Here is a 20,269-nt window from a genome sequence, read left to right on the forward strand (position 1 = left end):
TCACCCTCTGGGTCCCTCTCCTTCCCCCTCCCCTTTCTGCCCAGGATGCTAGCTCTCTAGAGAGTCCCGCCTTGTGGTCTTGCATTGACTATGTTGGTTATGGAAAGAAATACAGGTACTTAACATCTTCTGGGAAGACATGTGTGGGCCGAAAATGAAGAGAGAGGCTATACACGTGTATGCACACATATACACATGGAAAGGCATTGTGCAGATGTATTTACACGCACATACATTTTTTTTATCCACAGTAGATCATCGGCCGCATTTATTCATCAAAAATTGAAGGTTGAAAAACTAAAGTCTGCTACATGAAAACATTCTTTTGGAATTTGTTTTTGCTTGAGCCACTGAGTTGAATATGCCCTTCACTCAGTAGTCTTATTACACTACTGTCGGAAAGTCTGACCTAAATCCATATGATTTCTAACCGGAAGGAGGTGGGGGGGCTGCTTTCACATAATTTATGTTAACAAACTTATCAAAGTTCTGAACTGTAACCGTCTCACCTGCTGTTTTTACAGCTCCTTGGCTATGAGCTGAAGCCTCATAAAAAATGATTTATGGATGCACAGCTTCCACACCCACATTGAAGTTGCACGCATTCTCTGCTGAGAATATTACCTGTGTGTCCTCCTGCCCGTTCCTGGAAGAACACTCAGTGCGGCCCTGAACCCGCCACTCAGCACCTGGGTCACCTCCGCTCCAAAAACACCGCCTGAGCAGCCAATGCTCCTTTGTCATGGTTTGCTTTTACAGAGTCTGCTGGCTGCTGGCAGAAACCCTGAGGGTTTAGAAATTCAAATCAGCCTCAAATCTTGATGGAACCTCTTAGCTAGCATCTCATGTTTGGAGGGAAGCGAGGCTCCAGTGTACATTTCATTATTAACAAAAGTAAAGGAGAGAGAATGAGCAAATGAATGAATGAATGAATGAAAAATGAATGAATGAATGTAAAGAGCCCAGTTTTTTACCTGCACTCAAAAGACTTCCATTTCTTTCCCAGGCAGAGGGATCTTTGGGGGATGATAAAAGCTGACTGTGGATCTGGAAAATAAGCAGAAATCGTTCTCAGTGTTATGTTTTCGCTTGCCTGATACATAATCTTCAATAATGTATCTTATTTTTTAAAACAAATAAACAAACAAAAATCCCTAGGAACATGCATAGACTGTCTCCTTTCTCCCAGGAAAGAACTAGGGAGTTTGTGAATGCATAGCTCTATTTTCTCCAGAGTTAACTCTACCAGTGAATAAAAGATATGTTTCTGATCATTTCAAAATGCACCAGAAGGAAGAAAGGAAAGAAGGGAGAAAAGCTGTAATCAGCCAACATCGATTCTGCTGTGGGTTTTGTTAGTAGATCAAAGAACCACATCTAATAGGTCAGTTCCAGCCCACCGCTGTGCTGGTGGGAGGCAGAAGACCTAGAACTGAGAATTCAATAAATATTGATAAATGGATAAACCGTGAGCAATTAAGTTTCAGGAATTAGCTTTTAAAGCCCAATAAAAAGAAAATAAATGCAAACAGAAGTGTGCTGCTGTCTTCACTTAGGTTGGCAGACTGGTTGCTCTGTCAGGAGGCAAAGGTTTGTTCTGCAACGCTGTGGGTGTGACGCTTTGGGCTGTGGTGATCATTACAAAACTCATTCAGGTCTGCCCACATCTCCTTCAGCCCTCCGTGCCCCATGGCCTGACCCAATTGACAGCTCTATCCTAACCTGGGCTCACTCTAGGGTCTTGTTCGGGTCCTCGGGTCATTTCAGAGCCCCAAGTCTGAGCGAAACTTCCTGGTACCCACTTCCCCTTGTGGGGAGGGGAGGAGGGGCTGGGAGAGGCATCAGAAGATGCTGCAGACAAATGATGCCCCTGCCTCGGGGAACAGGCAGCCTTCCCTAGACACTGTGGGGTATAAGGAATGGGGCGGGGGGAGGGGGGCGGGTGTGGGAGTGTGGACAGGGCTGGGCTGAGATCTAAGAAGTCCGTCATTAGCAGCATTGCTGTCCCCTCCTGGCTCCACTCAGCCTTGGCCGCCTAGCAACATGATTATCGATTGTAAGTGCTGACAGCCACTGTGCTATCACCAGAGCCAGTCCCCAGCTCCACATTCCCCAATGTCACCTCGTCATGACTATGAGAAAGACCAGCTGCCACCAGCCCCTCTGTGGCAGCTGAGGGACCAAGGGCCCAGTGGAGGAACAGGCCAAGGTCGCGGCGGGAAGGAGATGAGATGGAGCCAGGTCTCCAACCAGTTTTTATAGCAATGTCAGACCCAGGGTCTTGCAGCTCCCACCCGGCCTGTTCTAAAGATCATCGCCATTATCACTCCTGAGGGTTATTATCTGGCTAGTTAGCACTATCTGGCAAAGCTTGCAAGTAAGCTATTATCCCTCCATTTGTCCTTTCCTAGGACTTGGAACACACACAAGAAAGACTAGATAATGCACAATCACTTTTCAGAAAGGAAAACGGTGGTGTGATGTAGGATGTGAGGTTTAGCAGCAGCGGTGATCTATGTCTCTGCTGCTTTGGCACAACCCACCCAAGTAGGGCTTTGGGGGAGGCCACACGAGGAGCCCCCATAGTCATTGGGTAGTTACAGCTCAAACAGTAGAGCTCCTGAGTTCAAATCCCAGGAAAGGAAGGGAGAGAGGGAGGGAGGGAGGGAGGGAGGGAGGGAGGGGAAAGAAAGATCCCAAGAGGTCATAAAAAATATGGAACATTCCAATGTGCCAAAGTCTTACTATTACCTCCTTTTTCACTCCTAAAATCTCTTAAGAAATGGCCGGGAGGCCTGAGCATGTCTGCTATTTCTGCTTTGGAGAAGGTTCTGGTTTTTGTTGGGACTAAGGCCCAGGAATGGTAAACTGCCTATTCACCAAAGCCGAGGAAATGGTGTCTGTCAGCTCCACCAGCCCTCCTGCCTGTCACCCGAGGCAGCGGCCACCGCTTCCCAGAGGACAGGTCAGCCGGTCAGCACCGCCCGCAGGGATTCTGTAGTCAGGCTGTGACTGAGATACCAACAGCAAGTTCTTCCGCAAATTCCAGCGGCAGTGGCGCACACACGCGCAAGCAGCCCGGGAGCTGTGGCTGAATGCGCAGCTGTGGTTACAGGAAGCCGCACGCACACGTAGGACTTCACACTGCATAGAGCAACTTGCCCGTGTTCTACTCTTGGAGCCTCCCAAGTCCAGCAACTGGGCCTACGCCATTGGCACACTGCTCCAAGATACTCTGTTTGGGTCCAGAATCCATAGAGGGCCCATGTCTGACAGTTTCCCTCCCTAATCTGACAGCAAACCTTACCTAAACTAACCCACGGCTATTTATGATGGCTATCTTATTATTTTATTCCATTTAGTATGGATTTTTATTACCAAAGTATCAGTGAGTTTAATTGGAAGGTCAGCTTAGAGTCTCTGTTCAAGCTGTAGATTTGTAAAATGGAAAGAATTGCTGTTAGCCATATTGGCTCCCCAGGGTTTGGGATGGAAGATGGAAGACCAGAGCCAATGCACATTCAATGCACATTCAACAATGCACATTCAACAATGCACATTCAACAATGCACATTCAACAATGCACATTCAATGGACACTGGTGACCAGCCCTCCACTCCTCACAGTAACTCCCTACCACAGACCCCCCTACCACGGACCTCCCTACCACAGACCCCCCTACCACAGAACTCCCTACCACAGATCCCCTACCACAGAACTCCCTACCACAGATCCCCTACCACAGATCCCCTACCACAGATCCCCCTACCACAGACCCCCCTACCACAGACCTCTCTGACTGCTCTGGATAGAGATACATATAGAGAGAGTACAGAATGTGCTCTACGTCCTAGATCTACCTAACCAGGAGATGTCCATCCTGGTCCAGATACTCCCACATCACCACGGAATGCAGGCACATAGATGTTCCCTTCCCCAGATGCAGCTGCATGCAGAGTGTGTGTGTGTGTGTGTGTGTGTGTGTGTGTGTGTGTGTGTGTGTGTGTGTGTGTATATGTGCATGCGCGCATGCGCACGCATTTGCCTGGGAAGGGTCCTGAATGGCGCTGGGACTTCATATACCTCAGGAAAGAAGAGAGTGAACAATCGGGGATCTTAGAGGTCTACACAGATCCTCCCTGCCTATAGCCTCCCTGGATACTGGCAAAGTTCAAAGTAAACCAAAGGGAGCGCCCAAATCTATTTCTCTTCCAAGGAGTCAGAAAACAAGGCTGAATCTTCCCTTCAGGACAATGATACAGGCTGTTAAAGTCCAAAGCAAAGCCAGTCACCAGTTTCCACCACCTCCACAGAAGGTTTGTTCCATGGGGAGACAGACCCATAGAGTGGCTAGTCCTAGGCTGAATAATCCTGCCTCTCCAATAGCAGTCAGAGGCACCATCAGATGGTCTTTGCCAGAGCCACAATGTTTATTTTCAATCTTATGAACTCTCTTCTGCAACAGTAATTAGTGTCAGACAGTGTATTTTCTGGTTAATGCAACCCTGCACCTATAATAACTCAAATCAGAGATTTCTCTCTCCCCCGTGACTGCCTCTTCATACTTCATCTCTTCATGTTTACATCTGGTTTAACTTTTCCTAATCTAAAATAAATCAGCATGAAAAGCATCAGATTTTTCATTTAGATTCTCAATTGCCTTTTATTACCGAGATAATATCCCTTATCTGATTGTGAGTGGGGGCATTGCTCTTTGTCAGGACGTGGATGAGCTGCTGTTCTTCAGCCTCTCTCTCTCCTTGCTCTTCTCTTCAAGGGTGGTGCCTGGTGGGGCTTCTGATTTGAACATGGGACAACTCGAGATGTGGGGGTGTATTTATTATCTCCATCATTCTTCCCCCGTTTACAACATAAGCAGGAAGGCGGGGCCTCTCCACTGACCCAATGAGAGGAGGTCTGCACACCAGCTCCACCCACCACAGCCTCGGTTTGTTTGCAGGTGTAAGTGACAGCAGCAAACCTGAAAAGCTCATGACTGGAAATTTCCATGCAAACACCGGGCTGGGGGATGGGGGGGGGGAGGGGAGACAGAGGAGGGGGTGGAATAAGTCTAGCATAAAACCATGTTAATCACCCAGGAAGTAAATCACATTTAGCTGAAGTAATTTGCAGAGCAAAGAGGAAGGTGTCCCTGGATTCCTTGAGGATTCCTTTCCCTGCACTCCACCTCTTATTTGCAACATTTGCCTCTTAGGTCAAAAATTCCAGCAGCAGAATGCATTTCTTGTACCATGTGGAAACATTTTCCTGAGTAATTGTTTACCCTCATGCCCTTCTTCCCTGAAGTTAGAGTCCTGTGTGGCTAGAACCACTTCAGTACAGGGACCTGAAGTCATGCTGACTTTGGAATGCCCCCAGAAAGTTTTGAGAATCCAATAACCCACTGGAGTCTATAACCTTTGACTCCATGGAGGTTGTTTTTCTGCTTTCAAAGCAATACAGGCAAAAAAAAAAAAAAAAAATAAGCACCAAGCAGGGCAAAGGCAGTTTCTGCCCCCGGCTCACCTGTCCCCAGAACTCCTGGCCGGGTGACAGACTGGAGGGGCAGAGGGAAAGGACATTTAACATTTGATACATTTACACTCCTGGCTGCTCTATGCTGTATGGTTTGGGGCAATCAGACTGAAAGCAATCTAAAATGCGTCCTTTTTATACCTGGTTTTACATCTTCTGCAGAATTAGGGATATAATGACTTGGGCTCGCTGAAGGCTAGCACAATTTGGTCCCTAATGGCTTTATCAGAGGAAAATTATAACAGCTGCACTCTGGCTGTTCCATGAGCTGCACCCTGCTAAACGCTTCATGGCGTTCTATAATCTCCATGGCAACGCTGGAAGGAAGGGCTCATGATAATCCCATCTTAAAGGCCAGGAGGCACTGCTCTTCATATTACTGCTCATAGAAAATGAACAACAGTGTGGTCAAGAACTGAATGTGAGTAAGTTCTAGTGAGCTTTGAGGACACAGGGCAGAGAAAGCTTCCAGTCAGAGCAAAGCCTAGACCACAATCTGCAGCTGCCCAAACAAACTGTGCCCTTTGAATATGCATGAATATTCATGTATGCAAACTATATAATACTAAGGCTGGTTTGTAAACCACATATCATGAATGAGCTCTGATTTAGACTAGAGCTCCAGTTGAAAGCATAGTATAAGAAAATCCCAGTTACTGCCGGCAGGAGTCTTACCATCTACCCTACTTCCTTGTCTATAGACTTGAAGATTCTGGGTGCCTTGGGTAAGAACACATGCCAGTAACACCGCCTTTCTCCACGTGACTTGATGTAAAATGCTACAGCCAGTTGCCATCTCCTTTGAGGAAAATACCTCCACTCTTTTGCTCTTCGCTCAATTCGTTTCCCTGATACATTATTTTTTTATAACCTGGATTTTTCCCCCCAAGATACTCATTTTTGGAGCTATCTCCAGTTCATTTTTGGATGAAGAAGGAATATAGATTATACTGACAAAGAAATGAAATTATTTCAGTATTTAGAATTCGATTGATAAAAAAGAATGATAAAAAGTATAACAAGTGACTTCTATTTTGTAACTTCCCTGAGCAAACAGCTGGTATCCATGAACACATCTGTCTGACTGTCTACACACCACTGGGAAATGAGCGAATCCATAGGGCAACCTAATATAAGTACTAACCCAGAGAAAGATCTCCAAGATGAATGAAGTCTCCTATACTCACTTTCACCCTAGCCTTGAGTTTCCATCCAAGATGTCCTTCATGTGGTTTTGCTCACTTATTCATTCATAATGTATTCCAGAAATAGCTAGTGAAGGCTGACCTGACCCCAGGAGTTCAGGATGTCATAGAACAAGTCATGAGCAACCTTCTACCTGCATCTCTCAGAGGTGGCTACGGCCTGTGTGCCTTCAGTCCAATGGCTCCTTGTATTTCCTCTTCGCCAATACAAGTATTTGAAAAATAGCTGCTAGCAAGACTAGTCGCGTGGTCCCTAAAATTTCCCTGTGTCTTCAACTTCCCTCTACTGTGGGCAGATCCTGGACTAACCCTTAGGATGACATTACATTACATGACAGAAGGGTTTGCTGATGCAGTTAAGGCTGCTAAGCAGTTGACACTGCATCAGTTGAAAGGGAAAAGACATGAGATGGGCCTCAACCTACCGAGAAAGAATTCTGAAAAAGTCAGAAGAACCCAAAGCAGAAGACGGTCTCTTGCTGGCCTCAAAGGGCCAAAAAAATTAAACCATGGTTTATAGTATCTGTAGCTGAAGCCACATGGCAAGGAATTGGAGAGCACTGAGGGCAGAGAATAGTCCTATAACCACAGGGGACCGAAGTCTTCTAGTAACTAGAGATCTTGGAAGAGGACTTGAGTCTCAGGGAAGAGCTAACCCTGGAAGGGAGTGTGTGTATTATTTATAACACCTTTCCAAAAAGTCTTGGTTCCATCATTTCTGCTATGAATTATCCTGGTCAATTATCCAGCTCATGAGTCATATTTTCTAGATTCTTTGGATGGCTGGTAATTTTTTTGTTAAATGCTAGATGTTAAGAATTCTATATTTTTGGGCTGGGAAGGTGGCTCAGTGGTAGAGCGCTTGCCTTGCATGCCTGAGGCCCTGGGTTTGATTCCTCAGCACCACATAAGCAAAAAGAAAAAAAAGCCAGAAGTGGCATTGTGGCTGAAGTGGTAGAGTGCTAGCCTTGAGCTGAAGAGCTGAGGGACAGCGCCCAGACCCAGAGTTCAGGCCCCACGACCGGACCCAAAAAAAAAAAAAAAAGAATTCTATATTGTTGGTTGCTAGATTTTGGTAGAGTCTTATAGAGAGTATTGAACTCTGTTTTGCTGTTAAATGGCTTGAGGACTGCTTGATTCGTTCAACAACTAAATTCTACATGGTTACAGAATGTCTAGAGTACGCTTCATGATTACTTTAGTGAAACTTCCAAAACATGGGCTCAACCACATTGCCCCTTCATTCAATGAGGTCCTTACATCCTGATGGAGGAGCATTGGGATACCCATGGCCTGAAAGCACCGAACATCTTCATCTGATGATTCCCCAGGACTGTGCTTTCCTGGTGGCTAGTCCTTTGGTTCCTCGGCCTACACAGCTCAGATGGATTTTCAGCCAGACTCAAGGAGACCCGAAACACACCTCTGCAATTCTTCCTATGCCTGGCTTCTTCCTCAGGACTGTGCCCTCACATTCTAGCCACAGCCACTTCTCCTGAGCCCAGAAAGAATCAAGACTTTAAGTTCCCCTGTTCTGGGTTACCAAGTGGGAATTGTGGGTTGTTGTTGGTGGTGGTGGTGGTGTTGTGTGTGTTTTACCAGAAATTCCTCCCCTTCCTCAGTCTTTTACCTTCAGCCTTCCCAAACATCCATGAAGAACGTGGCCACACATCTGTCTCCTCAATGTAGTCTTGCTGAGTCCTCTGGGGGCCAAAGCTCTGGCTGGTACTCACTGACTGCCTTCCCTACCACCAGAAGGGATGGGGACCCTGCCTTAGTCACCTGTGTTCTCAGCATCTAGCAAAATCCTGACACACAGAACATTCTGGATATCTATCTATCTATCTATCTATCTATCTATCTATCTATCTATCTATCTATCTATCTATCCATCTCTCTATCCATCTATCTACCTATCCGTCTATCCATCCATCCATCCACCCATCTATCTACCTATCTGTCTATCCATCCATCCATCTACCTATCTATTACCTATCTATCTATCTATCTATCTATCTATCTATCTATCTATCTATCTATCCATCCATCCATCTCTATATATATTTAAAGCCATAGCCTATGTTCCTCCTTGATCTCTCTACTCACTAGAGAAGGAGTAGAACCTACAACAGAAAAACAAGACAGGAGGACCTCTGTGCTGAAGAGTGGCCTGAAGGAAGGTGCATGGGAAGTGATGCCTGAAGCAGGAGAGAGGAGGGGAGCTGCCTCTGCCTTGAGCCCCACGTGCTCAGCGTCTCCATGCTTGCATTTGAGCCCCTCTGGATCCAGCCACTGCCATGCAGAGTCTCCTGTCTCCCACTGGGCAGCCAGGATCATCACTCCGGGCCCCACAGACATTTCTCTTTGGAAAGATGTGGCTCATGTGACCCACCCAGCTGCAGCGAGAATCAATGGGGCAATTCAGGGATCAGCCAACGCCAGTCTCCTTTGTTCTATCTCTGCCTCTCGCAGAGCTACATACAGCAGCCCAGCCTCCTCCCTGGACGGCTCCAGCCACACACCCATGCCTCTGTACACCAGCTGCCCCAGCATGCCAGCTCACACTGGTGTCCTTGTCATTTTCTTCTCAATTTGTGTGTTGGCAAAAGATGGATCTGGAATGTCAGGTGACGGTTTCTGACCTGCTTCAGAATCAAGGTTTCACATGATATCAGGTTAAATCGGTGCGGGGGTGGGGGGGGGTTGTGTGTGGACCAGTTTAGACCATTTATCTATTAGACACTAGCTCTGGGTTTGATCCTCAGCATTCAAGAAAGCAAAAACAAACACAATCACTACAGGTGTCTAGAGCATGCCTCTCCCAAAGCCCAGGGGTCTGCATTTCTACCAAGCTCTCTTCAGTATTCTAGAGCACACAGAGGTATGAGCACTGTTTAGTCCTCCTTAGACCAGTGCATGTGTTCCATGGAAGGTCCATCTTACATCAAAAATCCCAGGTGAACTTCTTCTCCTCTGGGGAAACACCAAATGGCAGATGATGCCGGTGCAGCGGGAAGGCCTGGAGGGCCCAGGGGCCCAGGCTTGGGAGGCCATGGTGATTCTGTGGAGGCTTCGGTAGCAGCCTTGGGAGAAGCCAGGGTCACTGCCCCGGGGCTCGTGGAGGCAAGGCCGAAGACAAGAAATGGATCCCCGTCACCGAACTGGGCCGCCTGGCTAAGGACATGAAGATCAAGACTCTGGAGGAGATCTATCTTTCCTCCCTGCCCATCAAAGAGTCTGAGATTGTTGACTTCTTCCTGGGGGCGTCATCCAGGATGAGGGGTTGAAGATTATGCCTGTGCAGAAGCAGACTCGAGCTGGCCAGCGCACCAGGTTCAAGGTATTTGTAGCCATTGGCGACTACAACGGCCACGTTGGTCTGGGGGTTCGGTGCGCCAAGGAGGTGGCCACTGCCATCCGGGGGGCCATCATCTTGGCCAAGCTCTCCATCGTCCCCGTGTGGCGAGGTTACTGGGGGAACAAGATGGGCAAGTTTCACACTGTCCCGTGCAAGGGGGCAGGCCGCTGCGGTTCTGTGCTGGTGGCACTGGGATCCTGTCAGCGCCTGTCCCCAAGAAGCTGCTGCTGATGTCTGGAACCATGACTGCCACACCTCAGCCAGGGCTGTGCTGCTACCTTGGGGAACTTCGCCAAAGCCACCTTTGATGCCATCTCTAAGACCTACAGTTACCTGACCCCTGGCCTCTGGAAAGAGACCGCATTCACCGAATCTCCTTATCAGGAATTCATTGCCCATCTTGTGAAAGCCCACACCAGAGTCTCCGCACAGATGACCCAGACTCCAGCTGTGGCTACAACGTAGAATCTTATATGAGAATAATAAAGTGAATCAAGCCTGTAAAAAAAAAAATCCCAGATGAATCCGGGCACCTGTGGCTCAAGCCTATAATCCTAGCTGCTCAGGATCATCTCTGAAGATCACAGTTTAAAGCCATCCCAGGCAGGAAAGCCTATGAGCCTCTTATCTCCTATTAACCACCAAAAGCCACAAGTGGAGCTGTGGCTCAAGTGGTAGAGCACTAGCCATGAGCAAAAAAACCTCAGGGACAGTACTCTGGCCCTGAGTCCAAGCCCCAAGACACACACACACACACACACACACACACACACACACACACACACACACACACACACACACACACACACACACACACACACACACACACACACACACACACACACACACACACACACACACACATAATCCCCAGGTGAGACAGGCATTGGTGGCATATACATGTAATACTAGCTACTAAGGAGTATGGGGCCTCTAGGATCTGAGTTCAAAGCCAGACTAGGCAGAGAAGTCTGAGAGACTCCAATTAACAAGCAAAATTCTGGACTAGAGATGTGGCTCAAGTGGTAGAGTGCCAGCCATGCCAAGCTAGCTGAACAAGCACAAGGCCCTAATTTCAAGCTCCAGTGCTGACCAAACTAAATGAAACAACAACAACAATAACAAGATCTGCCCTGATGGACTGAGGCATGGCTCCAGTGGCAGAGTGTTGCCTGGCAAGTTTAATGCCCTAAGTTCAATTTCCAGTACAAAAGAAATAACCAAAATCCCCTGCTACCTGCTGGTACTTTCCGAGTTCCATGACTTTCTTATGCAGGAATTGGACATACATGAACTTTTGCTCACTGGTCTCATCAGTGGTGGGATTCTCAGCTGACCCCAGGTGTAAATTCTATTCAGTTCACAAGCAATTATAACTAATCCCTGAATTCCTTCAGGTGCAGGGATTTCTCCTGGCCAAGAAAATAGAAGCGGAAAGGCTGCTTGCAGAGAGACCATCCCGCAGGTAGAGGCCACCATTCTCCCTGCATCTTCCCTAGGTCTGAGGGCCACAGTTTCATGCCTTGCTGCATGGCTGTGTCAGGAAAAAAGGTTCACTGGATCTTGGATGATGACAATGTGCCTTGCTATGGTTCTGCTCCATGCTGGGCACTGTCCTTTATGTCATTTCTCTTCTAATCCCGCCAGCAATTCTATTAGGTTATTACTATCCTCAGGTTTATGAATATAAATGGTAATCTGAGCTCAGAGAGGCCAAGAAAATTGCCAAGGTCACTTAACTAGTAGACATGCAAAGTATTTCAATCCGGTGAATTCACCTTGAACCACACCAATGCATCTTCCCTCCCACCTCCCATTCCTCAACTTGACCGGCATGTGGACAGGGTCTCCCTATCAATGCCCACTTCTGACAAAACTGACAAAAAAAAAAGATAGCACATCTAAGAATCCTTTCGCCTGCAATAAAAGCTGCACAGGACAGTGACTGATCACAGTGAGTCTCTTGGTGGCGTCCAACCCATCACATATCCTACAATATTTCCTCTGACAGCCAACCTTTCCCTCACACAGGGGTGAGAGAAACGTTGGAAGAGTATGTTGAGCAGGAAGTGTCATTTGGACAGTCTATTGGGAATGACCAATAGAAACCCCAGTGATGACCAACAGAAGGCCCCAGCATAGGCCCAGACAGCATGCAAGGTGTCAGGTTAAGACCTGTCCTGTTTGTGGAGTGGCAGAGCCAGTCAAAATATCCACTGTCCGGGCTGAGAAGGTGGCTCAGTGATAGAGCGCCTGCCTTGCATGCCTGAGACCCTGGGTTCCATTCCTCAGCACCACATAAGCAAAAAGAAAAAAAGCTGAAAGTGGCGCTGTGGCTCAAGTGGTAGAGTGCTAGCCTTGAGCTGAAGAGCTGAGGGACAGCACCCAAGCCCAGAGTTCAGGCCCCATGACCGGACCCAAAAAAAAAAAATGTCCACTGCCCTTTGCAAAAGGGTCTTTTCTCAGCCTGCTCATTCTGTGGGGGTGGTGCCTTTGTGGTAGCCAGAGTCACCAGCAAATCCCAGGAAATACCTAGTAGGAAGGCCAGGACTTCAGGAAGAAAAATGAGACACAGAAGACTTTGATCTGGTTAAAGCTCTCGAGCTTGGTTGGAAAATACACAAAATTGTTATACATCTTTTGATAACTGGGAGAAGAAAGAGAATGCTTGTTTTGCCTCTTGTCTGGTCTCAGTGACTTCTTTATTCCCTGAGTCAAGTCATTTTGAGGCCCACACACTTAAAACTTGAACACTTTGATTTCACAAGACTTCAAGACACCCCAGATGCTTGAAAGTATCCATGAAAGCCCAGGGCTATTTTTCAAACCTTGGGGAACATCAGAAACACCTGGGAAGAAGTCTACTTCCCACCATGATGAAATAGCCAGGCAAAAGCTATGCAACGAAGGTTTCCAGGCTGTAGACAGGAAGCCGTGCACAACCCGGGCCTCGGGGAAAGGGGCATCTAGAGGGGAGGAGACCTGCGATCATCTCTACCTGGATGTGGTTTCCAGGTCGTGGCTCCGGAAGGGAAACCCAGGAGGGCCTGAGGTCTCACTGGGGAAGAAGCAGACATAGGACTCGTGGCAGCCAATTCAGCCAGCATTTGTGAAGAGCAGGGAACTTCAAGGAAATAGAAGAGTACCAGCCGCCTATAGGGGACTCTTCAAGTCTTTGGCTGAATATTGATCAGTACCTGCTTGAGAGAAAACTACATGAAAACAGAAAAAGAAACTACTAGAAAAGGGTAGGACCTCTGACAGATCTATAAAGAATGATGTTCTTGACAACCCCAATGCCAGATGTCCGATATGTGAGACATCAAGTAGACTCCTCAGAGGGTCCTGTCTCCACAGGGGGGTGGGGTTAAGGTTAGGCAGGACCACTCTGTTTGGAAGCAAGGGAGCTTCCCTGTGCATTGTGGGAAAGTAAGAAGATCTCTTGACCCGGCAGAATCAGCAACCCCTTGCCTCAAGTTCTTTCCCTTTTCCCCTCTGCTTCTCAGAACGGTCTTCAAACATTACCAAGGAACACAGGCGTCCCTGGGAGAGAAACAGCCTGGCACTCAAGCCCATGTTAGGTCTGTTTCCAGAAATCTCTAAAGTAAGCCTCAATGGCACCAAGTTGTTTGCAAGTAGCTTAACCTCATGCCAGAACAAAGCTCAATGCTCTTTGCAGAAACACAACCAAACCAAACATTCAACAGTGCAAACTTCACAACAGCCAACATTTGATTTAAAAAGCTGCAAAGAAACAAGAAACTATGACCCATAATCAAGAGAAAAACCAATCAACAGAAACGAATGATAGTGCTATGATGAAATGAGCAATGGGACCTAATAAACACTGTTATGCGTCTTTTCCAGGTGCTAGAGAAAGAAGACGTTATGAACTGGATCAGGAGAAAAAACTGAAGTAGCCATTCGGTGTGTCTTCTTATTGTGTATGTTTATGGTTTATTGCCAATATGATGCTGGGCGCAGAATTACGGTGACTTTGGTGGACATACACACACATAGGTTTTAAAAGTTCAACAAGGTCCTAATACTCAATGAGAATTGAACACTACTGACTAAATCCTCCCTCCATCCTTATCCCCATCCCACCCCCAAGAATATGGATAGAGAGATGTTAAGGTTATAGAAGTTTTGAAAAAGATTGAAAAGTATGATAAACTGTGATTTCTCCATGCAAAAGCCTTCCATTGCTACGTCATGACTAAGCATGTCAGATGCTGTTACCTCTCACCTAGGTCAACGTTGGCACATGAGCTCCAGGCTGGACCAACAACCAGAAAGGTCTTCACCATCATAGAAGAGATTCTTAGTCACAGTCACATGCTAGGGATCCAAGCACATCGCAAAGCTATGGCTTCACTTCCTAAAGTTGGCATCACCAATTGAGCCTGGCTTCACAGGGGCTCTCAGAATGTGTCCATGCCACAGTGTGGATCAAGCAGAGCTCAAAATGGGGCAATCCATGGTTCAATATGGCTTTGCTGATATCTGAAATTATTAGATGCATATACAGGGGGAGAGGTGCACTTAATAAGCTGCATTTTAAGGTCAACAGAGACCCAGGCTGTGCACAAGGACAAGCATCCTGAACTTTATCTACTTCCTACCCGATTAACTTGTGTAAGGAAGGAAGTGGAAGTAGCTGGCCCACTCCAGGGCTAGAGTTATACAGGTCACCGCTTGTCCTGTGGAGAGCTATGTTCTCCACGCTTCAGCGCAGCTCAGGACTCAGGCATGTCACTACAGAAATCCCAGTCTGCAAACCTTTCACTCAACTCAAGCAGATAAACAGGTGCTCCCAGGCAGAACTTGAAGTCTACAAGGTTTCCACAGGCACAAAATCCTCAAACTCACTTTTAGAGGAGAACAAACCATTTCTTTGATCCAGTACCTATGTGTATTCGGCGTGTAACCCAGTGACCTGGCTCATTTTTCATTCACTGGGCACTTTATGGTCACAGTTCAGGGCAGGTTAATGGATGACCAACTCAACTGAAGGAAGAAGAGGAATCCCTGGGTCAAGTCCAATGGCAGGGCCTAGAGGCTATTAATTGGACTGTCTCATTGGTTCAGCTTGGGAAATGGAGTAAGAAACCTTCCTCCTTCCTACTTTTTTTCAATCTAAATGTCTCAGTGAAGACAGTCATAATAGCTAAATGGACTGGACATGGGATATGTTAAATGCTAAAATGTTTGCTACCCGATGTTGAGAAAAGCTCCGCATGTGGAAGGACAGGAAGCATAGATCTATCTGGCAATTTTCAAACATGTAATCAAGCCCTGCCTGGACCACGTCATGCATCCCAGATGTGGGGAAAATGGCACAGGTGATCAGCCTGACTGCTGCAGAGAACAGCAGAGACTCATTCAAAATGGCACAGGTGATCAGCCTGACCGCTGCAGAGAACAGCAGAGACTCATTCATTTCAACAACAGTGGCTGGGCCATGGCTGTGACTGGTCATGGAGGAATAATGTAGCTGTGATGGTCACTGAACTTTTGTACATCTCAGCTTTGCACACCATTATCTTCACTGTGGCCATAGTAACCAAGGAACAAATGAAGTTCCACGCATAAGAACATGAAGCAGCTGGCTATCACGAAAGGTTTAAAACAATGTTGAGAACTATCGTAAAATGTATGATGATGTAATTCAACAAGTTATGTCCCCTCTTTGGAGGACTGGAAAATAACCTCAGAGAAAATTATACAATGATCAAATTCTGTTCCCATCCGATTAATTACTTGTGAATAATAACATCTCTAGTTTCTTTCAATTATATTCTAATTGCACACCTATTGCTGTGGTTGATTGGGCCATGAAGTAATGAACAGCGATTACTGAGTTTAATTAACACCATTATTCCGGTGGCCTTTCCATCTCTGTTGCAAACATGGAAATTCACTCTCCCAGCACTGGAACTGGAAGAAGCCAGCCTTGAACCCTGCAAAACCTGTTTCTTCCACAATGTCCTGGCTTCCTTCTGTTACCACTGAAGAACAAAAGATCTGAAAATATGTGCCAGCATTTGTGGGGACAGGCTTCACTAATAACACCATCAATAACCAGAAAGGTTGCCTTCTCATTAAGCATTAGCAATTTGCATATTACATTCATCAAAAGAGATGGGTAAGTGAGCTATCTGAGAGTCAATTACAGCGTCGTTCATAATTTATTCCATGAACAAGAAAGAGCTGATCAGATTTCACGTGTGTTTACTTTCCCAGATGATAACCGCTTACAGCTGATAGCAATTGCGGAATGCAAAACTATGTCACGGACGAATGTATCCATCCCACTTTGACATTTTAAATCTCCAAAGTTTCCCTCTGCTCCACAAAGTTGTCTGTGCTTGTGCATTAGAGCTCACCCTCAGAAAAAGAAAAAACAAAGCCCTTTCTTGAACTGTTCTATTTTAACTTGATCAAGGCAGGTCTTGTATAGCCTCCTGCCTAACATACCAAGAAACAAATAGGAATTTGTTTGTAAAGACATTCATTCCACTGCAAATTTCCAGAGCTAAGAACATTGAACTCATAGAAATGTAGTTTCTAAATGCAATACCGATGACCTACTGCAGAAGTCTTCAGAGCCCATAAAGTAGTTATAAATTTGGAGGTTGGCCATATGTAAATTACATTGATCCGGCATGCTCACCCCAAACAATGCTGCAACAACTGGAACAAATTAATTTCACTACAGATAGATGTGATAATTTTGTGAGACCCAACCAGACACCAGAACCAGGAGTGTGATTGCACACTCACTTCCTGATCATGGGTACTGAGCTCAAATTCAACTCCCCACCGGCCCAGCCGTACCTCATATCTGCTGGCTGCCTGCTGGGTACCCGGAATACCTTGGCACATGTGGATGAGACAAACTTTGGCTCTTCTCTGGGAAGGAAACCAGTTGTTCTTCACAAAATCCATGACCATCGCATGGTTTTTCAGCTCTGTGCTAAACGTGTTTATCTGAAAAGTCCGGTGCCCGGGCCATCCGGCGGCGTGGCCCTCAGCGTGCAGCTCCCCCGGGGTTTCTGCAAGCATTTCCAGCTCGCTCAGTGATCCCCGGAATCTTGTGACTCCAGCCAGCCAGCCTGGCAAACACAATTTTCTTTGTTTCACCCAGGTATTGAGTGCAGCAGGAGGGACTTGGGGAGCACCCTGGCCAAGCCGGACCCCGTATTCTCCAGCCCCACAGCCAGAGTTGCAGCGTGAAGATTCTAGATGTAAAAAAATTTAAAAAAAAAAAAGTTCAAGGGTGATCTTTGACTGTGACTGTGGGGTGGGGGGAGGGGGAAGAGAAAACAAAACAAAGCAAACACAAACTTCTGGCCGTGATCTGATCAGCGCCAGCCTCACGCCTGAGCTCCCAGGTGGGTCTGTCCTCTCTGATTTCAAAGGTGCATGCTTCTTCCCACCACTGTCAAGTTCTGGACACAGGATTCGCTGCTTTACCAAGAGGTTCAATATGTTTTTCAGTCTCTAGGCCCTCAGATCCAAATAAATTATTTACAGAACTCTGTACAAAGGAACCTGGAAGGATAATTGCTGCTTTTTAGAATTCCTACTTTTTTTTCTTGCCAGGACTGAAAGGAACAAGCACACACTGCCTCCTGACACAAAGAGCGTCCTCAGCCCTTGAGAAGATAAGGGGCCCATTCAGGAGAAAGGGACTCAGGCACAGAAGCCATGGCTTGTAATGGGCCCTGGGAAAACAGCGTGGGGTACACACGCTGGCTCGCGTGGGGACTCCAGTCTGACCTAAACCGTGGAAGCCCCCTTACCACCCTGGTCCTCAGATTCCTCCAGGAAGAGCCACAGAGTAAAGATGCCCTACCACCCCTCCCAGGGCTGCTCATAGGTTCCGATGAGAAAAGCACAGCGAGAAAAACTCTGCAGGTGAGGCTTTCCTGGGAAGCATTGTTCACTAGGCACGGTTGCATGTTTTCTGCCCAAATTATCTTTCTCTGCTCTGCCTCCACATTTAGAAGTTCTGAGGCTAAAAACGATTGGATTCTGCATGTCAAATCATTTATAAGTGTAGACCTATGGCCCTGTACAGTGGGCCATGCCACAATCCTAGATTACTTGAAGGAAGGATCCTGGCAGAAGGTTACCTGGGGAAGAAGGTCTCAAGATCCCATTCCAGCCAATAGCTGGGCACAGTGTAAGACCCCTGCCACCTCAATTATGTGGAAAACACAAGAAGCTGAGTCTCAGCCTGGGCTGGCCAAAGCATAAATTTTACACTCTCAAAAATAATCCAAGCAAGAGAGCTGGGGGACATGGCTAAAGTAATAGGCCACCCGAGTTCCAAAGCTAGCACCACCAAATTTTAAGAAAAAATAAGAAGAAGAACTATAAATCCTGGATACTACTCTTCACTTTGTTATTTCAGGTTTTGCTACTATTTCTGTGATCTGTTTGTTCTGGAGGTTAAGATGGAGTCTTGGGTGGAGGGTGGATGCCTCAGGCCAGGCAGGCAGATGGGAAGCACTGTAGATGCTTCCAATGCAAACACAGGTGGCTCTTTGCAGGTAATAACTGCGCTTTCAACAAAAATGAGTCCTCAAAAATTTAATTTACGTTCCTTCTCCCACATTGCAAGCCACTGGGGAGGCTGGATGAAGAACCCCAGTGTACAATAACCTTCCTGAAAACAGAGTTGTGGGACTAGACCCTACATCTTGCTCCTTGCTGCTGTGGGTGGAGCCCTATAAGTCATAGTCAAAGGACTTATATTGGGTAGCAGGAGGCTAACCTCGCACCTTTGGAGGCAACGGGAAGCTTACCACGCAGAACTAAAACAGAAGAGAAGATGGAGGAGATGTAGAGGAGATCCTTCAGACCGATGTTCTCGTCTGAATGTGAGGACTGCAGGACCTCAGAATAAACACCAGCCGGAGATTATAAGGTTGTGTTTGTCCACCATGCTTTCCACAGTGCCGCTCTGCCTCGGTTCTCTCAAGGATGTCAGTGACGTGTCAAGACCCAGCTAATGGTAACCAAGGCTCAGCTGAAGGCAGATTTGATTCAGACCTCAGAGTCACACTGAACATGGCCCAGTGAGAAGCACTGGAAGGACACCATCTTGGATTTGGAGGTTCTGTGATAAAGACAACCAGAGAAGAAATTTAGGCAAGAACGAACATCGAATTAAACAAGAATCTCGAAGGAAGAGGGAATCTGCTTGTCTGGTTTAGGCCTAGGACAGCCAATCCCTGTTTCCTGGAGTAGCCATCAGAACCGGTCAGTCCCTGCTCATGTGCAGACCTCACAGCTCTGGTAACAAACTGTCATATTCTTTTCTTTTAGCACACTACAGAACCCTGGGCTGTGTGCCATCCAGGACTTCTCATGTCACTCCTCTTCCAAGGCCAGCAAGGAGAGCTTTTCCGAGTTGTCTGGTCCCAGGCATCACCAGGGATTCTGGAGTCCAGCCAGGCCATGGGCGACTTCCTTCTCTCCCTGGCTGCTAGCAGTGGTGGGACTTTGTCTGACTAGCATGGCCACGGGAGAAAGCTATAGCATGGCCTTGAGAAAGCCTGCAGGAGTCTTGGGCAGGGCTGCCCAGAAGCCTCGTGGCCCGCCGTCAGATCAAACCACTTCCTTCACGGAGGAGGAGATGGAAGGCTAGAGGGCAAGAAGCTTCTATGAGAGCTTAGAAAGCTGGGAAGGGAACTGGATGGATGGCTGGGCGAAGACTCTACGCTCAGGCCCAGCCTGAACTAGCATGGGTTCTCCCCCTGCAGCTTCGGTTCACTTGATCCAGTAGCCTCTGACGAGTCCAACAGCCAAGGGCTGGTCAGACCTATAGCATCAGCGAGCAGCTCCCCCACCCTGGGGTAAGCCCTCTTTGGGAAAGGATCTAACTGGGCTGGTGAGGGAGTGCTGGTCGGCCCTGGAACATTGCTTCTTACGTCCAGCTGGGCCACGGCTGCACTGCAGACATTGTCTTCAAGTCAGAACACCACGGTTTCCTGTGACACCCACAGTGCCAGCTCTTCTGCTTGGGCAAACTGCAAAGCTAGTTTGGACTCTGTTTCCTCATGCACTGAATAGGACAAGTACAAGGCCTTTTGCTGTGAAGACCGAAGGAGCCATGGCCTGACCCAGGGAGAGGTGGGAACCGGGGTGGGGAGTAGTG

At 47.2% G+C, this 20,269-nt stretch overlaps 1 protein-coding gene and 1 pseudogene across 1 annotated transcript in view; one reads left to right on the forward strand and one right to left on the reverse strand.

Annotated features, from left to right (window-relative positions):
- CUNH10orf90 (chromosome unknown C10orf90 homolog) overlaps positions 1–18,995 on the reverse strand; it is a 198,617-nt gene extending 179,622 nt beyond the window's left edge. The window contains exons 1-3 of the mRNA XM_070011476.1: positions 18,915–18,995; positions 16,939–17,342; positions 975–1,047 (exon numbers count right to left, since the gene is read on the reverse strand). Coding sequence (XP_069867577.1) covers positions 975–1,047; positions 16,939–17,166 — 301 coding nt within the window. The 5' untranslated portion in view covers positions 17,167–17,342; positions 18,915–18,995. The remainder of the gene's footprint in view (positions 1–974; positions 1,048–16,938; positions 17,343–18,914) is intronic.
- Positions 9,729–10,563, forward strand: LOC138819827 (small ribosomal subunit protein uS5 pseudogene; annotated as a pseudogene).
- Positions 18,996–20,269: the final 1,274 nt, after the last annotated feature.

The sequence above is a fragment of the Dipodomys merriami genome, unplaced genomic scaffold, assembly GCF_024711535.1.
Source record: "Dipodomys merriami isolate MVZ:Mamm:240054 unplaced genomic scaffold, mDipMer1.0.p SCAF_82, whole genome shotgun sequence".
Classification (NCBI taxonomy): domain Eukaryota; kingdom Metazoa; phylum Chordata; class Mammalia; order Rodentia; family Heteromyidae; genus Dipodomys; species Dipodomys merriami.